Source organism: Astatotilapia calliptera, chromosome 22 (assembly GCF_964374335.1).
Source record: "Astatotilapia calliptera chromosome 22, fAstCal68.1, whole genome shotgun sequence".
Lineage (NCBI taxonomy): Eukaryota > Metazoa > Chordata > Actinopteri > Cichliformes > Cichlidae > Astatotilapia > Astatotilapia calliptera.
This window is the reverse complement of record NC_137442.1, coordinates 24,730,597-24,747,469: the sequence shown is the minus strand read 5'-3', so window position 1 is coordinate 24,747,469 and position 16,873 is coordinate 24,730,597. Positions and strand designations below refer to the sequence as shown.

The 16,873-nt window shown below is 40.4% G+C and overlaps 2 protein-coding genes across 3 annotated transcripts in view; one reads left to right on the top strand and one right to left on the bottom strand.

Moving 5' to 3' along the window:
• Positions 1 to 5,473, bottom strand: part of heyl (hes related family bHLH transcription factor with YRPW motif like) — a 16,852-nt gene extending 11,379 nt beyond the window's left edge. The window contains exon 1 of the mRNA XM_026156536.2: positions 5,332 to 5,473. Coding sequence (XP_026012321.2) covers positions 5,332 to 5,357 — 26 coding nt within the window. The 5' untranslated portion in view covers positions 5,358 to 5,473. The remainder of the gene's footprint in view (positions 1 to 5,331) is intronic.
• On the top strand, positions 4,713 to 16,873 carry zbtb8b (zinc finger and BTB domain containing 8B). Of its 2 annotated transcripts, none has more exons than XM_026156533.2 (6): positions 4,713 to 4,869; positions 5,366 to 5,558; positions 10,147 to 11,062; positions 11,187 to 11,365; positions 12,399 to 13,780; positions 14,902 to 16,873. In XM_026156533.2, exons 2-5 carry the CDS (start codon positions 5,385 to 5,387, stop codon positions 12,711 to 12,713), a joined length of 1,584 nt encoding a protein of 527 aa, XP_026012318.2. In that variant the 5' UTR covers positions 4,713 to 4,869; positions 5,366 to 5,384; the 3' UTR covers positions 12,714 to 13,780; positions 14,902 to 16,873. The 2 variants fall into 2 exon arrangements, with proteins under 2 accessions (XP_026012318.2, XP_080152018.1); XM_080295892.1 differs by lacking the exon at positions 4,713 to 4,869 and adding an exon at positions 9,799 to 9,853 and having other exon boundaries at positions 5,455 to 5,558.

Genomic DNA, 16,873 nt, shown 5'->3' with positions numbered 1-16,873 from the left:
AACACGTTAACGAGCTAACTGCGCTAATGCAGTAGTTCCCACCCATGTAATTGAGCATTGCGTGGCACATCCACACTGTTTTACTTTTGTCCATGACGCGCTTACCATCAGGGTCATGCTTCACATGAAGACCAAAATAGTTCCAAACGCCAGATCATCTGAATGAGGGTGGGGGAGGTTCAATTTGCCATGTTGCAACGAGCTTAGCTTCTGTCTTGCTAGCTTGTGCTGCGCTCAGTGGATCTGCGTTCGACTACTCCGCCTAGGCTGCACTGTCGAGCGCAGATCCACTGAGCGCTCAACACAGACAGCATCGTCAGAAGGAAAGTTGATAAAATAAATTAAAAATTTTGTATTGTTCGATACATATGCGTACCGAACCGAAAGCACTGTATCGAACGGTTCAATATCGATACAAGTATCATTGCACCCCTAAAAAAAAATATATATATATATATATATATATATAAAAAAAAAATATATATATATATATATATATATATATATATAAAATATATATATATATATATATATATATATATAAAATATATATATATATATATATATATATATATATATATATATATATATATATATGTATATGTGTGTGTGTGTGTTGTGTGTGTAAATATATATATGTAAATATATGTAAATGTGTATATGTATGTAAATGCAATGCTGCCTGCTTTGAAATCAAACAAACACAAGACAATTCCTCATCCACACAGACATATGGATTCAAAGGACAGGCACACATTCATAAAACTGCCCGTAACAGATGCTCATACAAATGTTGAAAGGCATACTTGTACAGTAGACTCACTCTACACACTCCACGTGTATCTTGGGCACAAACAAACACTGTCTATCTCAGACATGAAAACTTGCTTGAGGTCATTGCTTGAGAGCGCCTTGCTAGCTGTATATGGTGCAGAAGGCTTTGATCTCTGGACTTGGCTGTGGCAAAGACAGCCAGCGCTGCGGCCCTGCGATACCGGAAGCTTGTGGTCTGGGCTGGCTCCATTTACTACTCTGTTCTGGTGCTAAATATACAATAATAAAAAGGCTAGCAGATTTATTTCAGACTTATACATTTCCTCTCCAGCGAGGGAAGAAAGGACAAAGCAAAGAGACAGACGTCTCCAGATTACCAAAGAACATTAAGTGATAATTACAGAGAGAGATAGAAAGAAAGGGACGAGGTTTCCCCCTCTCGCTTTTCTCTTCCTCCTTTACTGCCACCACAGACTAAGAGGGGCGCCCACTCTATTAGACTTCGAATGATTGGCTATGATTGCATTATCTGATCTCATAAGGGTTGAAACACACACCACATGCCTGCATTTCATTGCTCAGTGATCACTCAGAAGTCAAACATGTTTTTTTTTCTTTATACATGAAGCCATAAAAGAACATGGGATTCAAATTCAAACATTTTCCTAATCTTTTTCAAGTTAGTTTCCTGAAACACACAAGCACGCGTGCACACACACATTCATACTCCGCTATGCACTCGACTTCACCACGAGTCCACCGCACTCCTCTCAAAGCTCTTTGATCCCCGGTCGAGGGTCCTCTCCGTGGTGCCTCAGTCTGAATTCCAGAGATTCTGGGATAATTCAAACGTTTCACGGCACATACTTGGTCCCCCCAGGAGACAGCGGCAGAGATGGAAAATGCCACCACGGTCCCTGTCTCTTTCTCCCTCCATTGTCCCTACTCTTTAATCAGGCCCTCTCTGTGGCTCACGCTGCCACCATGGTGTGTTGTCTCAGCCTGGGAAAATGCCGGCCTAAGTGGCTGTTATGTGCTGAGGCGCAGACCACAGGGACCCAGAGGGGTGCTGCTGGAGCCCTCTGTGCCAGCCGTGGGTCTCAGAGTGGCTAACACACACAATGAGTGAGGTCCCAAGTCTGGATGTAACCTTACATAACAGCCATCACTTCATCTATTTACTTTTTGTCTGGGTTTTCAATCAGTAAATCATCATACGACGTTGTAATCACAGGGACAGGCAAGAAACCCAATCATGAATCATGAATGTTATTTGTTCCTAAGAAGTTGCTGGGTGTAAACCGGCGCTAAACTGCCACACAGATAGGGCAGTATTGTAGAAAGTCCAGTGTGATTGCTTGGCTACGATCTGCAGAGAGGGAGTTTCCTGCCCTGAAGTCAACAAATGACAAAAACAAAGGCCTTGTGTTTCCCTGAGTCACAACCAGAAGAAGGTCAATAAGCAGAGCAACATCAGTGTTCGGCCCATTTTAGCTTTGTTTTGGGATGGACTTGTGTTAGGGCTGTGCCTGTCGGGTCAACTGACAGCTGGACTTGCCTGCAGCCGGACACAACGCTCCATCAGGTCAAGTTTACAAGAGCTGAGTGAAAGCCTTCTGCTTTATACTGGTTTATATTTAGTGCTTATAAGCATGAATAGAGTTTTTATGAGGTGCTATAAATTTCATTTTCAAAAAAAAAGAAAAGGGGTGAGTGCTTAGGCTCATGTACGCCTACCCTGTGGTTTCCACAGGCCACCACGAAGCCTTTGTATTCACTCTGTTTGCCATGGGAAAATATCTGAAACAAATAAGTTGCCCAGTCGGCACCCATCAGTGTAAAAAACACTTCTAAGAGCTGTGGATTGTGCTGAGAGGGTGTGGTGCAGCGCTAAAGGAACTACTTGTTTACTCTTGCTATGTCTGAAAATAAAATAAAAAAAGGATCTATTTTCTCTCCGAAATGGGAGGCAAATAAACAAGTATTCTTGAGCAGACAATGTGGGCAGGCGCGAGCCGCCTGTGGTTGTACAGCGGCATGCTGGACTTGGTAAGAGATGGAGGGTGACACTTGGAGGTTCTTCCTCCAAAACATCATTACCATCATCATCATCATCATCATCATCATCATCACAAAAAACGGTTTTGCTCTTTATGGATAGTTTCCTGCTTTGTAACAGCTGTGTGCTGGATGAATTTGTTAAACGGCTCTCCAATGGATTATGTTAAAACTTAAAGTCAGGGGTGTGGCCACTTTGACTGGCAGGCAGCTGTAGCCAAAAGCTGACTTCTAACTCAAATCACTTAGCTGGACCTTACTTGCACCCATCTGTGAGTGCAGTTTTCTAGCCAAACCTGATGGTGAGCTGATTATTTAGCTATTTTAGCCAGCTGTGGCCAAAATATACTGAGACTTCAAAATGCCGAATCCAGACACTAACGGTGTGCTCATGATGGTCACATCCATCTTTGATATACAGTCTCTCCTGGAGACATCTAGAATTGAATTGTAAGCATTAATCAGCTGGTTTGGTTTTTAATGAATACTGCCATATAGTAAGGAAAAAAAAGTTCAGTGCAGACCAGTGTTGGTCAAGTTACTTGAAAAAAGTAATCAGTAACTAATTACTGATTACTTCCTCAAAAAGTAATTCCATTACTTTACTGATTACTTATTTTCAAAAGTAATTAATTACTTAGTTACTTAGTTACTTTTTAAAAACACGATTTACAACCTGAAGAGGTGATAAAGCGATAGATCTTTCAGCCCAATTCTACTTTTTCTGCATACTCCATCATACAAAATGTAATCAAATGGAAAAGTCTCTTTTTTTAACTTGTTTTATCAGTTTTAATCTTTTAACTTTATGCATCAAGCAAAAATGTAATTATCTGCAACATTCTCTGACTTGAATAAATTAGTTTAACATTTAAACCTATTTTCTGCACATTCCAGCACATAAAATAAAATATTTTTTGTGTTTACACTCACTCTTTCAAATAGATGCAAGTAAAACACAGCAGGAAATAAATAAAGTCAAAGACTCAGCGGTCCTGTTGCTCTATTTTCACCTGTAAAGCAGGACTGAGGTAGGCGGAGGTTTACCCTGGTGCAGGTGTGCCGCGGTCAGTTGATGAATCCGCGAGTTTCTCTGTGAGTTTCCCATTACGTCGTTGTGCACTCGGTGCTTGCTTGGAAGTTTAGGGGGGTTTTTTTCACTGTAAAAAGTTTTCTTCCTACGCACAACGGACACTAATGTTTTTGTCACTTTTTATGGAATCAAACTCAAAGTAAGGTCAGTACTTCCACGCTTTAAACGCTGCACGCTCATACTCTCTCCTGCACTCATATATGATCCATTGTTGACCTGCACACAGCTGTTGTCACTAACGGCGCACTCGCTTACGTCACTGTCATGAGACATTCTTGCAAAAAAAATCACGGTTTTAGTAACGCAGTAACGCAGCGTTCCTACGGGAAAGTAACGGTAATCTAATTACCGTTTTTGCAATAGTAATCCCTTACTTTACTCGTTACTTGAAAAAAGTAATCAGATTACAGTAACGCGTTACAAGTAACGCGTTACTGCCCATCTCTGGTGCAGACAGTGTTACGAAAACGTTTTAGATTATTTCTGTATTTGTCCAGAAGCTTAACAAATCCGTTTTCTAATAGTTAAAAGCATGGCATCATCATTTACTATAAAGTAAAATATGCATCCTGAATTAAGAGCACATGGAAGACAGAAATCCATTTTCTTGGGGTCAAGCTTGCCATAGTTGGTGATCTCACTACTTAACATATTCCTGGTATTTTTGCAAGTCATGTTGTTTTATTCCTTTACACAAAGAAGTCAGAGGCACATGTACAGAACAAGATGTAAATCTGTCAATCTGACCATAACTTCCTCCAGGTAAAAATAGTACAGCAGACGCAGAACTGGCCACTGATTGGACAGATAAACAAAAACGTCACTGTTTTTTTTTTCTTTGGCCGAAAGCGGAAGTTGTTGGCTAACGTGGATATGGGACAAAAGAGCCTCGCTTCTAGCGGTGCTACTGTAAAAGAGTTGTTACGGTCAGCGTAATTAAACAAGTGAGTCGGTATTTCACGCCTTTTTATTTCAGTTTTTTCACAGGTTTTGTAAAAAGCAGCTGGTCTCGTCAGTCGGCTATTTTAGGAAAAGTACTGCCAACTAGCTACCCAGCGTTAGCAACACACACTAGCTAGCAAGCAAGCAGAGAAAAGTGATTCCACTTTTGTTAGTTCAGGTGTGTCTGAGTTAATGTTTGCGTGTTTAAACTCCGTTATCCTTGTTGTGTTTTTAAAGTGTCAAGCGTCAGTGGTTACAGTTTGTCAGACCCAGTGTGTGTTAGCTGAGTTAACTGTTCACCGTTAGGACTAAAGTCTATAATCATTAACGTTTGTTTACCTGGAGATTTTAAACGATGTATAAGTCAAGCTTGTAATACAACTCTGTCGGAGTTGACTATTAAGTGGTAATACGATTGTAAATAACACACCTCCAACAGTTAATGATCACAAGTGCTTGTTTACCTCCGTTTACCCGTCTGTTCCCTCATCCTGGCAGAGCCGCCAGGAGTTCAGCCATGGAAGTGCCTTGCTATCTGTCCAAACTACTGTTCGAGCTCAATGAGCAACGGAAGCGTGACTTCTTCTGTGACTGCAGCATCCTTGTTGAAGGCCGTGTCTTCAAGGCGCATCGGAATGTCTTGTTTGCAGGAAGCGGTTATTTTCGAGCTCTTCTCGTTCACTATCTACAGGTAAGGACATAAGCACGGATTCCATTGTTTTCTCTGAGTGTTTGTTAAGGAGAGCTGACTAAACTAAGGTGGCTTCTTGGACGTAAATTCAACAATTTGGTCAAGAATAATGTATTTATTATTGGACTGGCATATATTACAGTCAGTTTCATCTTTAGTTTCAAGGTCTAGTGTGTTGTGTTATTGTGACAGCTGTTTCCCAGAGTGTTCTTTCACATACCGCTTGTCGAAAGGGGGAAAAGGCTTTCCAAACCTGCAGTGGATATAAATGACTTACACTTTTCCCTAAACCTTTTCCTAAACTTGCATAATTCAACTGAAAAGCAAAAAAAAAAATCTTGGAGGAAAATATAAATAATAATGATTAAAAAAATGTACAAAAAGCTTTTTGCATAAGTGGGCACACCCCTACACTAATAATTAGGCAAAGCACTTTTTAAAGAACGCAGTCAGGCTCCTTGGGTAGGAGACTATTAGCATGGCACATCTTGACTTCGCAATATTTGCCCACCTTTCTTTTTAAAAGTACTCAAATATGTCAGATTGCTAGGGTATCTCTTGTGAACAGCCCTCTTCAGATCACACCACAGATTTTTCCATTGGATTTATGTCTGGCTGGGCCATTACAGACTTTAATTTTCTTCAGGTGAGGTCATTCTTTTGTTCATTTGAATTGGCTTGGGATCATTGTCATGTTGAAAGGTGAAATTCCCCTTTATCTTCAGCTTTCTAGTAGATGCCTGAAGATTTGGGGCCCTCCATCTTGACTAAAGCCCCAGTTCCAGCTGCAACCCCAAAGCATGTTACTGCCACCACCATGCCACCAGGAAACTCCTACTAGGACAGTTTAACTTTACTTGGGCTTAATCAGTTCAATTCAGTTTTATTTATACAGTGCCAAATCACAACAACAGTCACCTCAAGGCGCTTTATATTGTGAGGTAGACCCTACAATAACAACACAGAGAAAACCCCAACAATCTTATGATCCCCTATGAGCAGGAAGAAACCTCCAGCAGTGGAGAGGAGTCTCTTTTATTGATAGTAGGTGTGTAGAAGACTAAATGCTGTGATTAAATCAAAATTTGCTTCACCAAAGTAGTGATTTAAGGGTGTGCTCACTTATACAACCAGCTTATTATGTGTTTTTAACTTTTAATATTTTTCAGATTTGTTTTTTCAATTAAATTGTACAGGTTTAGGTAACATTAAAGGTGGGAACATTTTAAAATGATGTATTGTAGTAATTCTTTTTAACATCATAGAAAACCTGGCATTTCAACAGGGGTGTCTACACTTTTTATATCCATTCTACCTGGCCCTGTGTTTTAAAAAAAACAAAAGTAATTGCCCCCACTTGTTAAATTAAGCTCACACCCAGGCCTGATTACTGCCAGACCTGTTCAGTTGAAAAATTACTTAAAGAGAAGATGTCTGACAAAATGAAGTAGGCTAAAAGTTCTCAAAAAGCAACACATCATCTAGAGAAACTCAAGAACAGATGCCATTTCTAAGACTTTGGGACTCGCAACGAACCACAGTGAGTGCCATTATCCATCCATGGGAGCGTTCCAATGAAAAAAAAGATTGCTGACCGAAAATAACACAGTTTTGTCTCACATTTTCCAAAAAAACATCGTGATGACTTTTAAGAAAATAGTTTGTGGACGGGATAAAAACATAAACTTTTTTGGAATGTTTGAATTGTGTTAAATCTAGCATAAAACTAAAACACAATATTTCATGAAAAGATCATCATACCAATAGTCATAGATGTTGGTGTTTTGATGGTCTAGGGCTTTGCTACTTTGCTGCTTGAATGTTTGGATGACTTGCTGCAGTTTATGGAACAGTCAGCTGGCACCTGCTCCCTATCAGAAAATCATGAAGCAATCAATTCATGGCCTAAAGCTCAAGCACTTTTGAGTTATGCCACAGGACAATGATCAAAAACAAACCTGACTGGCTCACAAATAAATAAATAAAATAAATGAACAACTTAAGGTTTTGGAGTGGCCTAGCCAAAGTCTGGATCTAATTGAGGCACTAGGGCATGACCTTCACCAGGTGGTTCAGGTTTGAAAACCTTCCAATGTGGCTGAATTAAAACAATTCTGGGGGCTAAAATTCCCGCAGAAAAGTTTGGAAGACTTTTGTTTCCTTTTTATATAAATTAAATCATAATTTAAAAAAAAACTCAATTTTGCATTTACTCTCTTTTTATCTAATTGAGATTTGAAATTGGGAAGGGGGCAAATACTTTTTCCACAGCACTGTGTTTTGTCAAAGTCACAACTAAAATCTGCAGACAAGCAGTATTTTTTTATATTGTTCTTTTCTCAAACAAGAGGCAGAGAGTGCTTCACAGAAAACAAACATAAGCAATGTAAAAATTCCAAAATGAAGGGAGGTCATATTTAAACAACAGAAATAATGCATTAAGTGCTACAAATAGAAAAATCTGTGTTAAAAGTAGGGCTGAACGATTATGGAAAATAATCTAATTGCGATTTTTTTGCCCCAATATTGCGATTGCGATGCGATATGCGATTGTTTTTTAAGGTCTTTGTCTTCTGTATTATTAAACAAAGACAAGCAATACATCATATAGTATGGCCAATACTATATTACATTAATTTTAAACTGTTCTTTCCTGGAAGACAGACCTCTGTTATGATGACATGAGGTGATGCATGAATTGATGACTGACATTTTTATTTAACTTCTTCAATCACAACAGTATATTTGAACATACACAATAGTTTATTTTTAGCTTACAAACATCTGAGCATAAAGTGGTGACAAGGAACCCTGGTGTAAACATTAAAATGAAAGTCAGTACAATGTGCAGATTGCAGAAATATACATAAAAAAAATCAGTGGCTTTACCACACTCAGTTTTTCGACATCTGTGAACTACTAGACAGTCATTCAATTAAAAAATAATATTAAATAAATAAAACTAATAAATAAAAAATACACACATCTTACTGATCTCTGCAGTCAGTAACATTACACATAAAGTGCAAACATAATAGCAATTGTATAAACACACACACAAACACGCCTTTAAAGTTTAAAGGCGTGAAATTGGACGGTCTAGCCTTCTGATTAGCTAATCAGAAGGCTAGTTCTGATTAGCTAATCAGAAGGCTAGTTCTGATTAGCGTCACTGCTGTCTCGGTGCAGTTTAATAAACTCGGCCGTCTGCTTCTTGCTATCTAAAATATAACCAGACACTGGCGTAAATTCTCGACTGTCTCATACTTCTGTTTAATAAGTTTTCTGTTTGACGTTTAGTCAGCTGTGTGAAAACCAAGGAGGAACCCACCCGGGGGATTAATAAAGTTTTATTTTATCTAATCTAATAACTTTAATCTCAGCCAAACCGATTTACTCACGAACAAACAAAACACTGAAAAAAGCCCAACAATAACATTTTTAGGTTGTCTAAGTGACTTATATATTACGTTTAACCCGAGCAGCGAAACTCCGCGGTGATCTGAAAATGATGTGCCGGGAGTTGTGCCGTTCTCGGCCGCATCAGTAACCCTCGAGCTCCCGGCTAGCTGTCGAGCTGGTGGGTAGCAGACGCCTCTGAAAACGTCGAAGCACTTTTGCAAATATGGGATATCTTGATAAACCGAGCAGATATTTGATGTTTACACAACTACTTTCTCGCCTGAAAATATGTTAAAAGTTTATTTTGTGACCCAGAAAGATTAGTATGAGTAATTTTAAAACTTAGTAGCGGCCGCCATTGCTGGAAACTGGAGTTTGGCTGGGCCGCGCTATGAATTCTGGGATATGGTAGTAATTTGGACAGCCTTCGGCGCGTCGCTGTGACGTAATCGGTCTACAAATGCGGCCTCAGGAGGATGCAGCCCATGAATTTGGACATGTCCAGAGTATAATCGCAGCCTTTGCGGTTAGAAAATTGCACTTGATCATGTCGCGATATTATCGCAAATGCGATATATCGTTCAGCCCTAGTTAAAAGCAGTACAAAAATTAAGACAAATTATGCATTTTACAAAAGAAGAACTGATATAAATATATTACTAATATCCGCACGTAAACAGATTTTTAAGAGTCCACAGAAATGACAACTCACCCAGCATACAGGCAGAGTTACACAGGTCAGGTCACAGCCTCAAGTACTCTGTCACAGTGTGTCCTTCGGTGGATGTGGGGGGAAAACCTCCCAAAAAACATTAATTTTAAATTGTTTTGACTAAAGGGAATGACATGAAGAAGGTCGGCCACAAGGGAGCCTGACTGTGAATGCTGTATAGGTAAGGATGAGAATTTTAACTGGATACTTAACATTACTGAGGGCCGGTGAAGAGACATTGGTTGGGTAATATGGGAGTAGCTCTATGACCTAGAAAGTAGCGTAACAGCATTTTTGAAGTCAGGAAAATGGAGATCTTGAAAACCTTCAGCTGTTTTGTAAAAACTATGATTTGAAATATAACGGTATTTCTCTGGAGCCCTGTTCCACTTTCTAAATATCTTCTGTTCCAGCATTTGTTTTCCGATACATTTGGCTCAACATTGTCTATCTTTTGAAAACATCTCTTTTCAGGACAGCGGACAGCGCTACAGCACAGCGTCGTTGGACATTGTGACAGCTGACGCCTTCTCTGTTATTCTGGACTTCCTCTACTCTGGACGCCTGGCTCTGAACAGGAGCAATGTCATCGAGGTGATGTCAGCAGCCAGCTACCTGCAGATGACGGATCTGGTGAACTTCTGCAAAGAGTACATCCGGTCGTCTTTGGAAATCTGCAGCAAGGAGAAGGAGAGAAACACGGAGAAAGAGAATCAGACAGAGGATGGAGGAATGGGTCCTGCAGACAGTGGCACTCCTTCTGCAACAATTTCCAGTGGTGCTGGGGTTGCAGAGCCTCATTCACAGGTCTCAGAGGCAGATAGGGGGTCAGGTTTAGGTCAGGAGTCTGTTACATCAGGTAGAACACCTTTGTCCATTGTTGTCACCACCACTCCAGGCGCTACCAGGGATATGGACACCTCCTATCCCTCTCGGGAAGAGTTTGCACCTGGGAGTGAAGGGCAGAAGGGACATATGGATCAGACTAATCTCTCATCATCCTCATCTTCTGCTCTGACTCCAGAGTTGGTGAACCCTAAGATAGAATATGACCCTGATGAAGAGCTTATGGAGTCACCAGACACCAAAGTCATCACATCCTATCCTGGGCCTCCTCTGCACAATACTCATCATAGCAGGCTGCTTCCCCCAAGTCCCTCTCCATCTAACGAACGCTCCCCCTTGGGATACAGCTCATCCTTTAATGCTAGGCAGCTGATGGAGGCGCTGGCCAGAGGTGAAGGTCCCAACTCTTTGGGGGACAGAGTAGGGCAGCGCTTCACCCAAGGGCTGGGTAGCAGCACTGGAGGAAGCAGACTGGACGAAGGTCTGGGATTTGTAGGATCATCAATTATGGAGATCCAGTCTGATTGGCTTGGAGAGGACACAGGTAATTAGCAGAATAAATACAAGGACATTTAATCGATTAAAAAGCTATATAGCAATGTTAGTAAATTGTCAACCGGAATAGATAGGGGTAGGTTTGAATTGTTGCTGTGTTTTTCCTCCTTCAGGTGATGGCTTAGTAGTGCCAGTAAAACTCCACAAGTGCCCCTTCTGCCCATACACTGCCAAGCAGAAGGGGATCATGAAGAGGCACATCCGTTGCCACACAGGAGAGAGGCCATTCCCCTGCCCCATGTGTGGCAAGAGGTTCACACGACAGGAGCACCTACGCAGCCACGCCCTTAGTGTAAGAATTTCATGCACTGCAAGCAGGTCGACTTCATTCTGAGTTAACCTTATGCAACTTTAGTTCATAAATTTTCGAATAACCCAAACTATTAGCATGAACAGGTTAGATTTTCTTTTATTAAGTGTATCTGTACACAACATTTATATTATCTGAGAAGAGACACATCTCAGTTTTTGTTGCATTCCTGTGGCCTCTTGCACTGAACAATTACAGCAACATGTGTCAGTAATTACTACAGGAGTCTCAATGACAGAGACCTGATACAATACTAGAATACAGCTTCTGTATGCTAAGACTTCATTAAAGTATCTGTGTCATGCTGCTTCCAACTTACAATGCACCGTATTATGGATGGAAATATTTTACATTGTGCTCCATAGTACTCATTTTAAAGCTTTTCCACTTTAAAACATCATTCCACACTAATACATTGTGCAATGTAATATTTTAAAGTCACATGAATATTAAAAATAGTCTCCAACTGCGACATTAAAGTGATACTGTAAAAGATTATGTTCATGTATCAGATTCATAATGAGTATTTTTTTTCTTTAGGTACTTTAAGGACATTTGATGCTAAACATTGTTTTAATATTAGGTGCAAGTATGACATTTTGAAGTAAATTTCATTAAGTGACTTAAAGAAATTCAGTGAAAACTGAAATTGCATTCACTGTTCACCGTTGTGTGACGTAAGTTTCATTAGTGCAGTATTTTTTTTTTTAATTTTTTTTAAATTTTTTACCCCTCAGCCATAAAAAGCTGATCTTACCCTGCCGGGCAGGCAGGTGGCTGGAGTGGACACCCAAGTTTGTGAATGTGATAACTTGAGAATGAAGCGTCATAGTGGAGTAGAGTTTCAAATTGGCACCATAAGTGCATCTGTTAGTAGTCTGAGGTTTAGCACTATCCACTGCTGGGCTTTAAAAAAAAAAAAAATATTGTGCTGTTATTCTCATCTACACTGATGGAAAAGTTGGTATTGTCCAAACAGATGAATTCACATCCTCCATGTCTTGATCATCCACAGGTCCACAGACACTACTGGCCAGTGTCATGCAAGAGCTGCAGACGAAACTTCACTGGTTCTAGCGTTTCACCCGGACTCAGACGCTTCGGCATCTGTGATAGCTGCAACTGTGTGACCACCACTCATGATGAAACAGCCCCTGTTCACCCTTCCAGCCAGTCAGAGCCTGTGGAACGAGCAGACGGCAGTACGGATTGGTCCAGCTTTATAGATGAGGTGGACGAGGTGGAGGTCGGCAGAGTGGAAGACTTAGTGGAGAAACAGATGCTTGAAAGACAGCTGGCTGTCTGCAGTGATGTAGTTCACGCGTTGTGAATTCAGTCAGTTATACCCAGGAAGAAAGTCTTTCTCTGAACTTGCTGTCTGAGCTAGTGTGTCATGCCAAAATGTAGTCCTGCACACGTTGGGGTTGTAGTTTGGCTGTATGTTTGTCAGATTTCATCACATTTGTGCAGGATGGCGTCACAGATCTTTAGTCAGAGGCTATGTGTCATGGCTGGTGCGATTCCCATCAGGGTGATCTCTAGTTAGTATTATTTACTGTAAGATGATTTATTTATTAACTAATTTGTATTTTAAATTTAAAGTTTTTCAGATATTTTACTCCAGTGACTTGCTTGACTGGAACTAGGTTCATTGATTGTGTATGCGTGTGTATGTGTTTTTCTTTCTTTTAATTATTACTGTAGTCTTTCCTTTCCTATATTTGCACAACTGATAAAACCAAGTGTGTGTGTGTGTGTGTGTGTGTGTGTGTGTGTGTGTGTGTGTGTGTGTGTGTGTGTGTGTGTGTGTGTGTGTGTGTGTGTGTGTGTGTGTGTGTGTGTGTGTGTGTGTGTGTGTGTGTGTGTGTGTGTGTGTCTTGTATGTAAGAAGAATGCACCCGTCCAGCTGGATTTCTGAATATACAGAGGACAGGCAAAGCGTCTTCTCAAATGTTTTGCTTTGTCCAGAAAATTACACTTTGTGTATAAAAACAGTCTTGTTGATGTAGAGGGGCCACTGGAGTTATCACTGCAATAAATGTGTTCTCAAACTGTGGACATTGTGTCATTGCTTTGTCATTCTTTGTTTTAATCTTTTTCTTTCAATAGTCCCGGAGTCACTTCTTCTTTATTATTGAAGTATAAGTAAACTTTGTACTTGATGTAGTTTTGGATCATATACAAAACTAGCCTGCGGCGCACTCTAGTGGTTATTCAGTACAAATTCGTGCCAGCAACTGTTTTCTCGCGTTTCTGCATTAAATTAGCAGCTGCATTTGTCCTTTGCAGAATAGTCATTTATTTAGTGATCCAGAGGAGTGCAAACAGGTGTGTGTGTAACAGAGAGAGAGAGAACATTCTGCAGTGAGCTTACTTGGATCTGGATAGTACCTGCAGGTGAGGATCACTATATTTTATATTTTATTTCTCAAGTGCATTTAACACACTTAAGTTAATGAGAGAAGCTACAGGAAATGACACTAAAATATAACTAATATCTCATGCATTATTAACTACTGGACAGGCCACAGTATCAGAGACTGGGCAGAATTTTGTCTGGTTTGATGATGTGCAGTACAGAAGCTTCACAGGGTTGTGTGCTGTCCTTGTTAATGTTCACATGATACAGCTCAGACTTCCAGTACAGCTCTGCAAATTAAAATCAGTCTGTGGCACACTAGTAGTTACTCAGTTCATATGGATGCAGTTGTAAACTGTAGTCTTACTTAGGTTCTGACTACTTGAATGCATATTTATATTATTCGAGATAAATTGAGAACCAATCCTGGCCATCTTCCATACATGCTTGTACACTATGGTATGCCATACAGGTTTAATATGTAAAAACCATGAAGACTTTACAAACTGGCACTTACCAGGCTCTTGGACCTGGATCATTGAGGACATGGGTTCTCACAGTAGCCTAGTAGCTAATGTTTAATCCTGTGATAGGTATACTGATAAAAATAATGGAGTGTCTGTCATTTAAGCAACCTTTTCAAATTACAAAACAGTCAAGTTTATAGGTTTAATTCATAATATCTTCATCATAATCATGAAATCCACTTTTACTTAACCAAATATACACAGTCATGTGTGACTTTATGCCTACTATTTAAATATCGCCTACAAATGGCCACTCAGTGAAACTTGAGGGAGAACGCTATTTGTCATAATAAGATTAACAAGCCGCACTGTTTAAGATCCAGGGCTCAGTAATGGTGTAAATGAAGTTATCAACAGGGTTTGAATGTCTAAACATCATATGCACAGCAAGACACTTTATGGCCAACCATAGGACCTAAGCACTCAAGTCGTTTTCTATAAAGACAAAAGTAGGGCTCCCTCATGTAATGTTACACGATGAAGGTTCACTGGAGAATGACACAACTTTTTATAAGTCTTTCGTTTCCCATCTTTTAATTTGAAACTGTAGCACTCAATGCACCGAGTTTGTTGCTATTGCTCTGCAGTGTATCTTATGTTCATAATTTTTGTTTTAATTTCGTTTTTTTCAGGATGTTATGTATAATTACATTAAAAAAAAATCAACGAGGCCGCTGAAGAGGGCGACACGTCGTTGAGGCCGAGGTACCGAACACCACAGAAGAAGAACCATATATCCGCAACGTTTTCCACAGGTATCGCGTAGAAGTGTGACGAAGTGGAGATACATGGGCAAGTCGCGGGACTTAAGTGAGTTTGAGCGGGGTATGATAGTAGGAGCCCGAAGAGCCGGTTGCAGTATCTCACAGACAGCGAACCTGCTGGGCTGCTCAAGGACTGCGGTGTCTCGAGTTTACAATGAATGGTGCGAGAAGAAGAAAACCTCGAGTGACCGCGCGACGACCGGGAGGAAGCGGCTCGTCGACGAGAACGGAGAGAAGTGGATTGAGAGTGTGGTGGAGGCTAACAACCAAGTTACGATTGAGGAGATACATGCAATGTACAACAGCAGCGGGGTGGAGAAGCCCATCTCACTCCGAACTGCCCGACGGACCCTAAAGAGGCTGGGTTACACGTGCCTTCTGCCAGTCGATGACCCCCTCACAGAGGGCGGAGCCAGCAACAAGTGACATGACAACAGTTTGCTCGCGTGCTGCCGCCAGGTTGGACTTTACCGCTATTTCGGTGATGTAATCAGCTGAGGAACTCAAGAGATTCCCAGGTTATACAGAAGGGGGTGCTGCGACGGCTTGACAAAAATCTGACTTTCTGGAGAAAATTCTGAAAATAGGTTTGAAGCAAATTCTTTACTGGCGGGTTCTTTTTCGCTCTCAGTGGCGACACGTGTCGTTCAGAAGAAGAATGCAGGGTGTCCGGTGAGGTAGGATCCGCAGGTGCAAGGGGAATGGACAAGATATCCTCATGGCGGCAGACCTAGAACAGCTGGACACTTCAAGTGACTTACAATAACAGAAGCTAAACAACTCCAAGCCAAACACTGAGCCTTCCACGATGGACCGTGCATCCAGTAACAAGATTAACCTGGAAACATGAATGTAGTAATTAAAAACTGGATTATTCCAATATCGCACCCCTGTATTTAGAACTTGCCAATTGTAGAGTAATTCTTTATGATCTTTAATTTTTCTTTCACCTTATTTCCCATTTTTACAACATCTCTATAAGTGCATCAGTTTAATGAAATGTGCACACATGCATGGAAATATTGTAAGGTGAAAACAGAGTTTGTACATTTTTAACAAGCTTGAAAGTCAATATTTGTTACCTTTATTCTTCAACGCAGCCTGAACTCTATTAGGAAAGGTTTCCTGTTATTTCTTTCAGTAGTTTTCAGAAATAGTTCTCTAGGCTTCTTGAGGTAGATTTAAAGCTCTTCTTTGGCTCTTGGCTGCATTTTGTTCTCTCTGTCAAGATGATCCCGCACTGCTTCAATAATGTTGATGTCCGAGATCTGGGGAGGCCAATCGGTGACTAATAGTGTTCGAAGGTGTGTTTTTTTCCATCCAGACAGCTCTTACCATGTTAGCAGTGCATTTGGGATCATTATTATAGAGAAAATGCTTTCCAGATGGTGTATATATAGTGGCCCAAAATTGGATGGTCCAGCAATTTTGAAAAGATCCCCAATACCACTGCTGCTGCCCAAATCATGGCAGAGCCTCCGCTCTGTGTTAGATGGCTGTAAATGCTTACTTTTGTACCTCTCTCCTGATATCTTCCATACGTACTGACAATGATTTGAGCCAAAAAAAAGTTAAATATAGCAGCCAATTTCCAAAGGAAAACCCTTTTCCTTTGGAAATTTTAAGAAAGTCTGTCTCCTCTACCTTTAGATTTTTGCGCAGTACTGTTAAAAAAATGTTTAGATGTATTATTTTATTTGTCCCTAACTTTCCCATACCAGTTGATGCCTGTCTCATATTGTGTTTTTACAGAGCAGAAATTAGTAGATTAACCTTTTGTAATTCCAACTAAACTATTCTTATATTTTTTTCAATCAAGATAAAATATTCCAATAACTGA

Excerpts from the sequence above, each read along its gene's own strand:
- zbtb8b (XM_026156533.2), top strand. The coding sequence starts at position 5,385 with ATGGAAGTGCCTTGCTATCTGTCCAAACTACTGTTCGAGCTCAATGAG. Across the intron at positions 5,559-10,146 it reads TTCTCGTTCACTATCTACAG|GACAGCGGACAGCGCTACAG; the intron begins GTAAGGACATAA and ends ATCTCTTTTCAG. Across the intron at positions 11,366-12,398 it reads TACGCAGCCACGCCCTTAGT|GTCCACAGACACTACTGGCC; the intron begins GTAAGAATTTCA and ends GATCATCCACAG.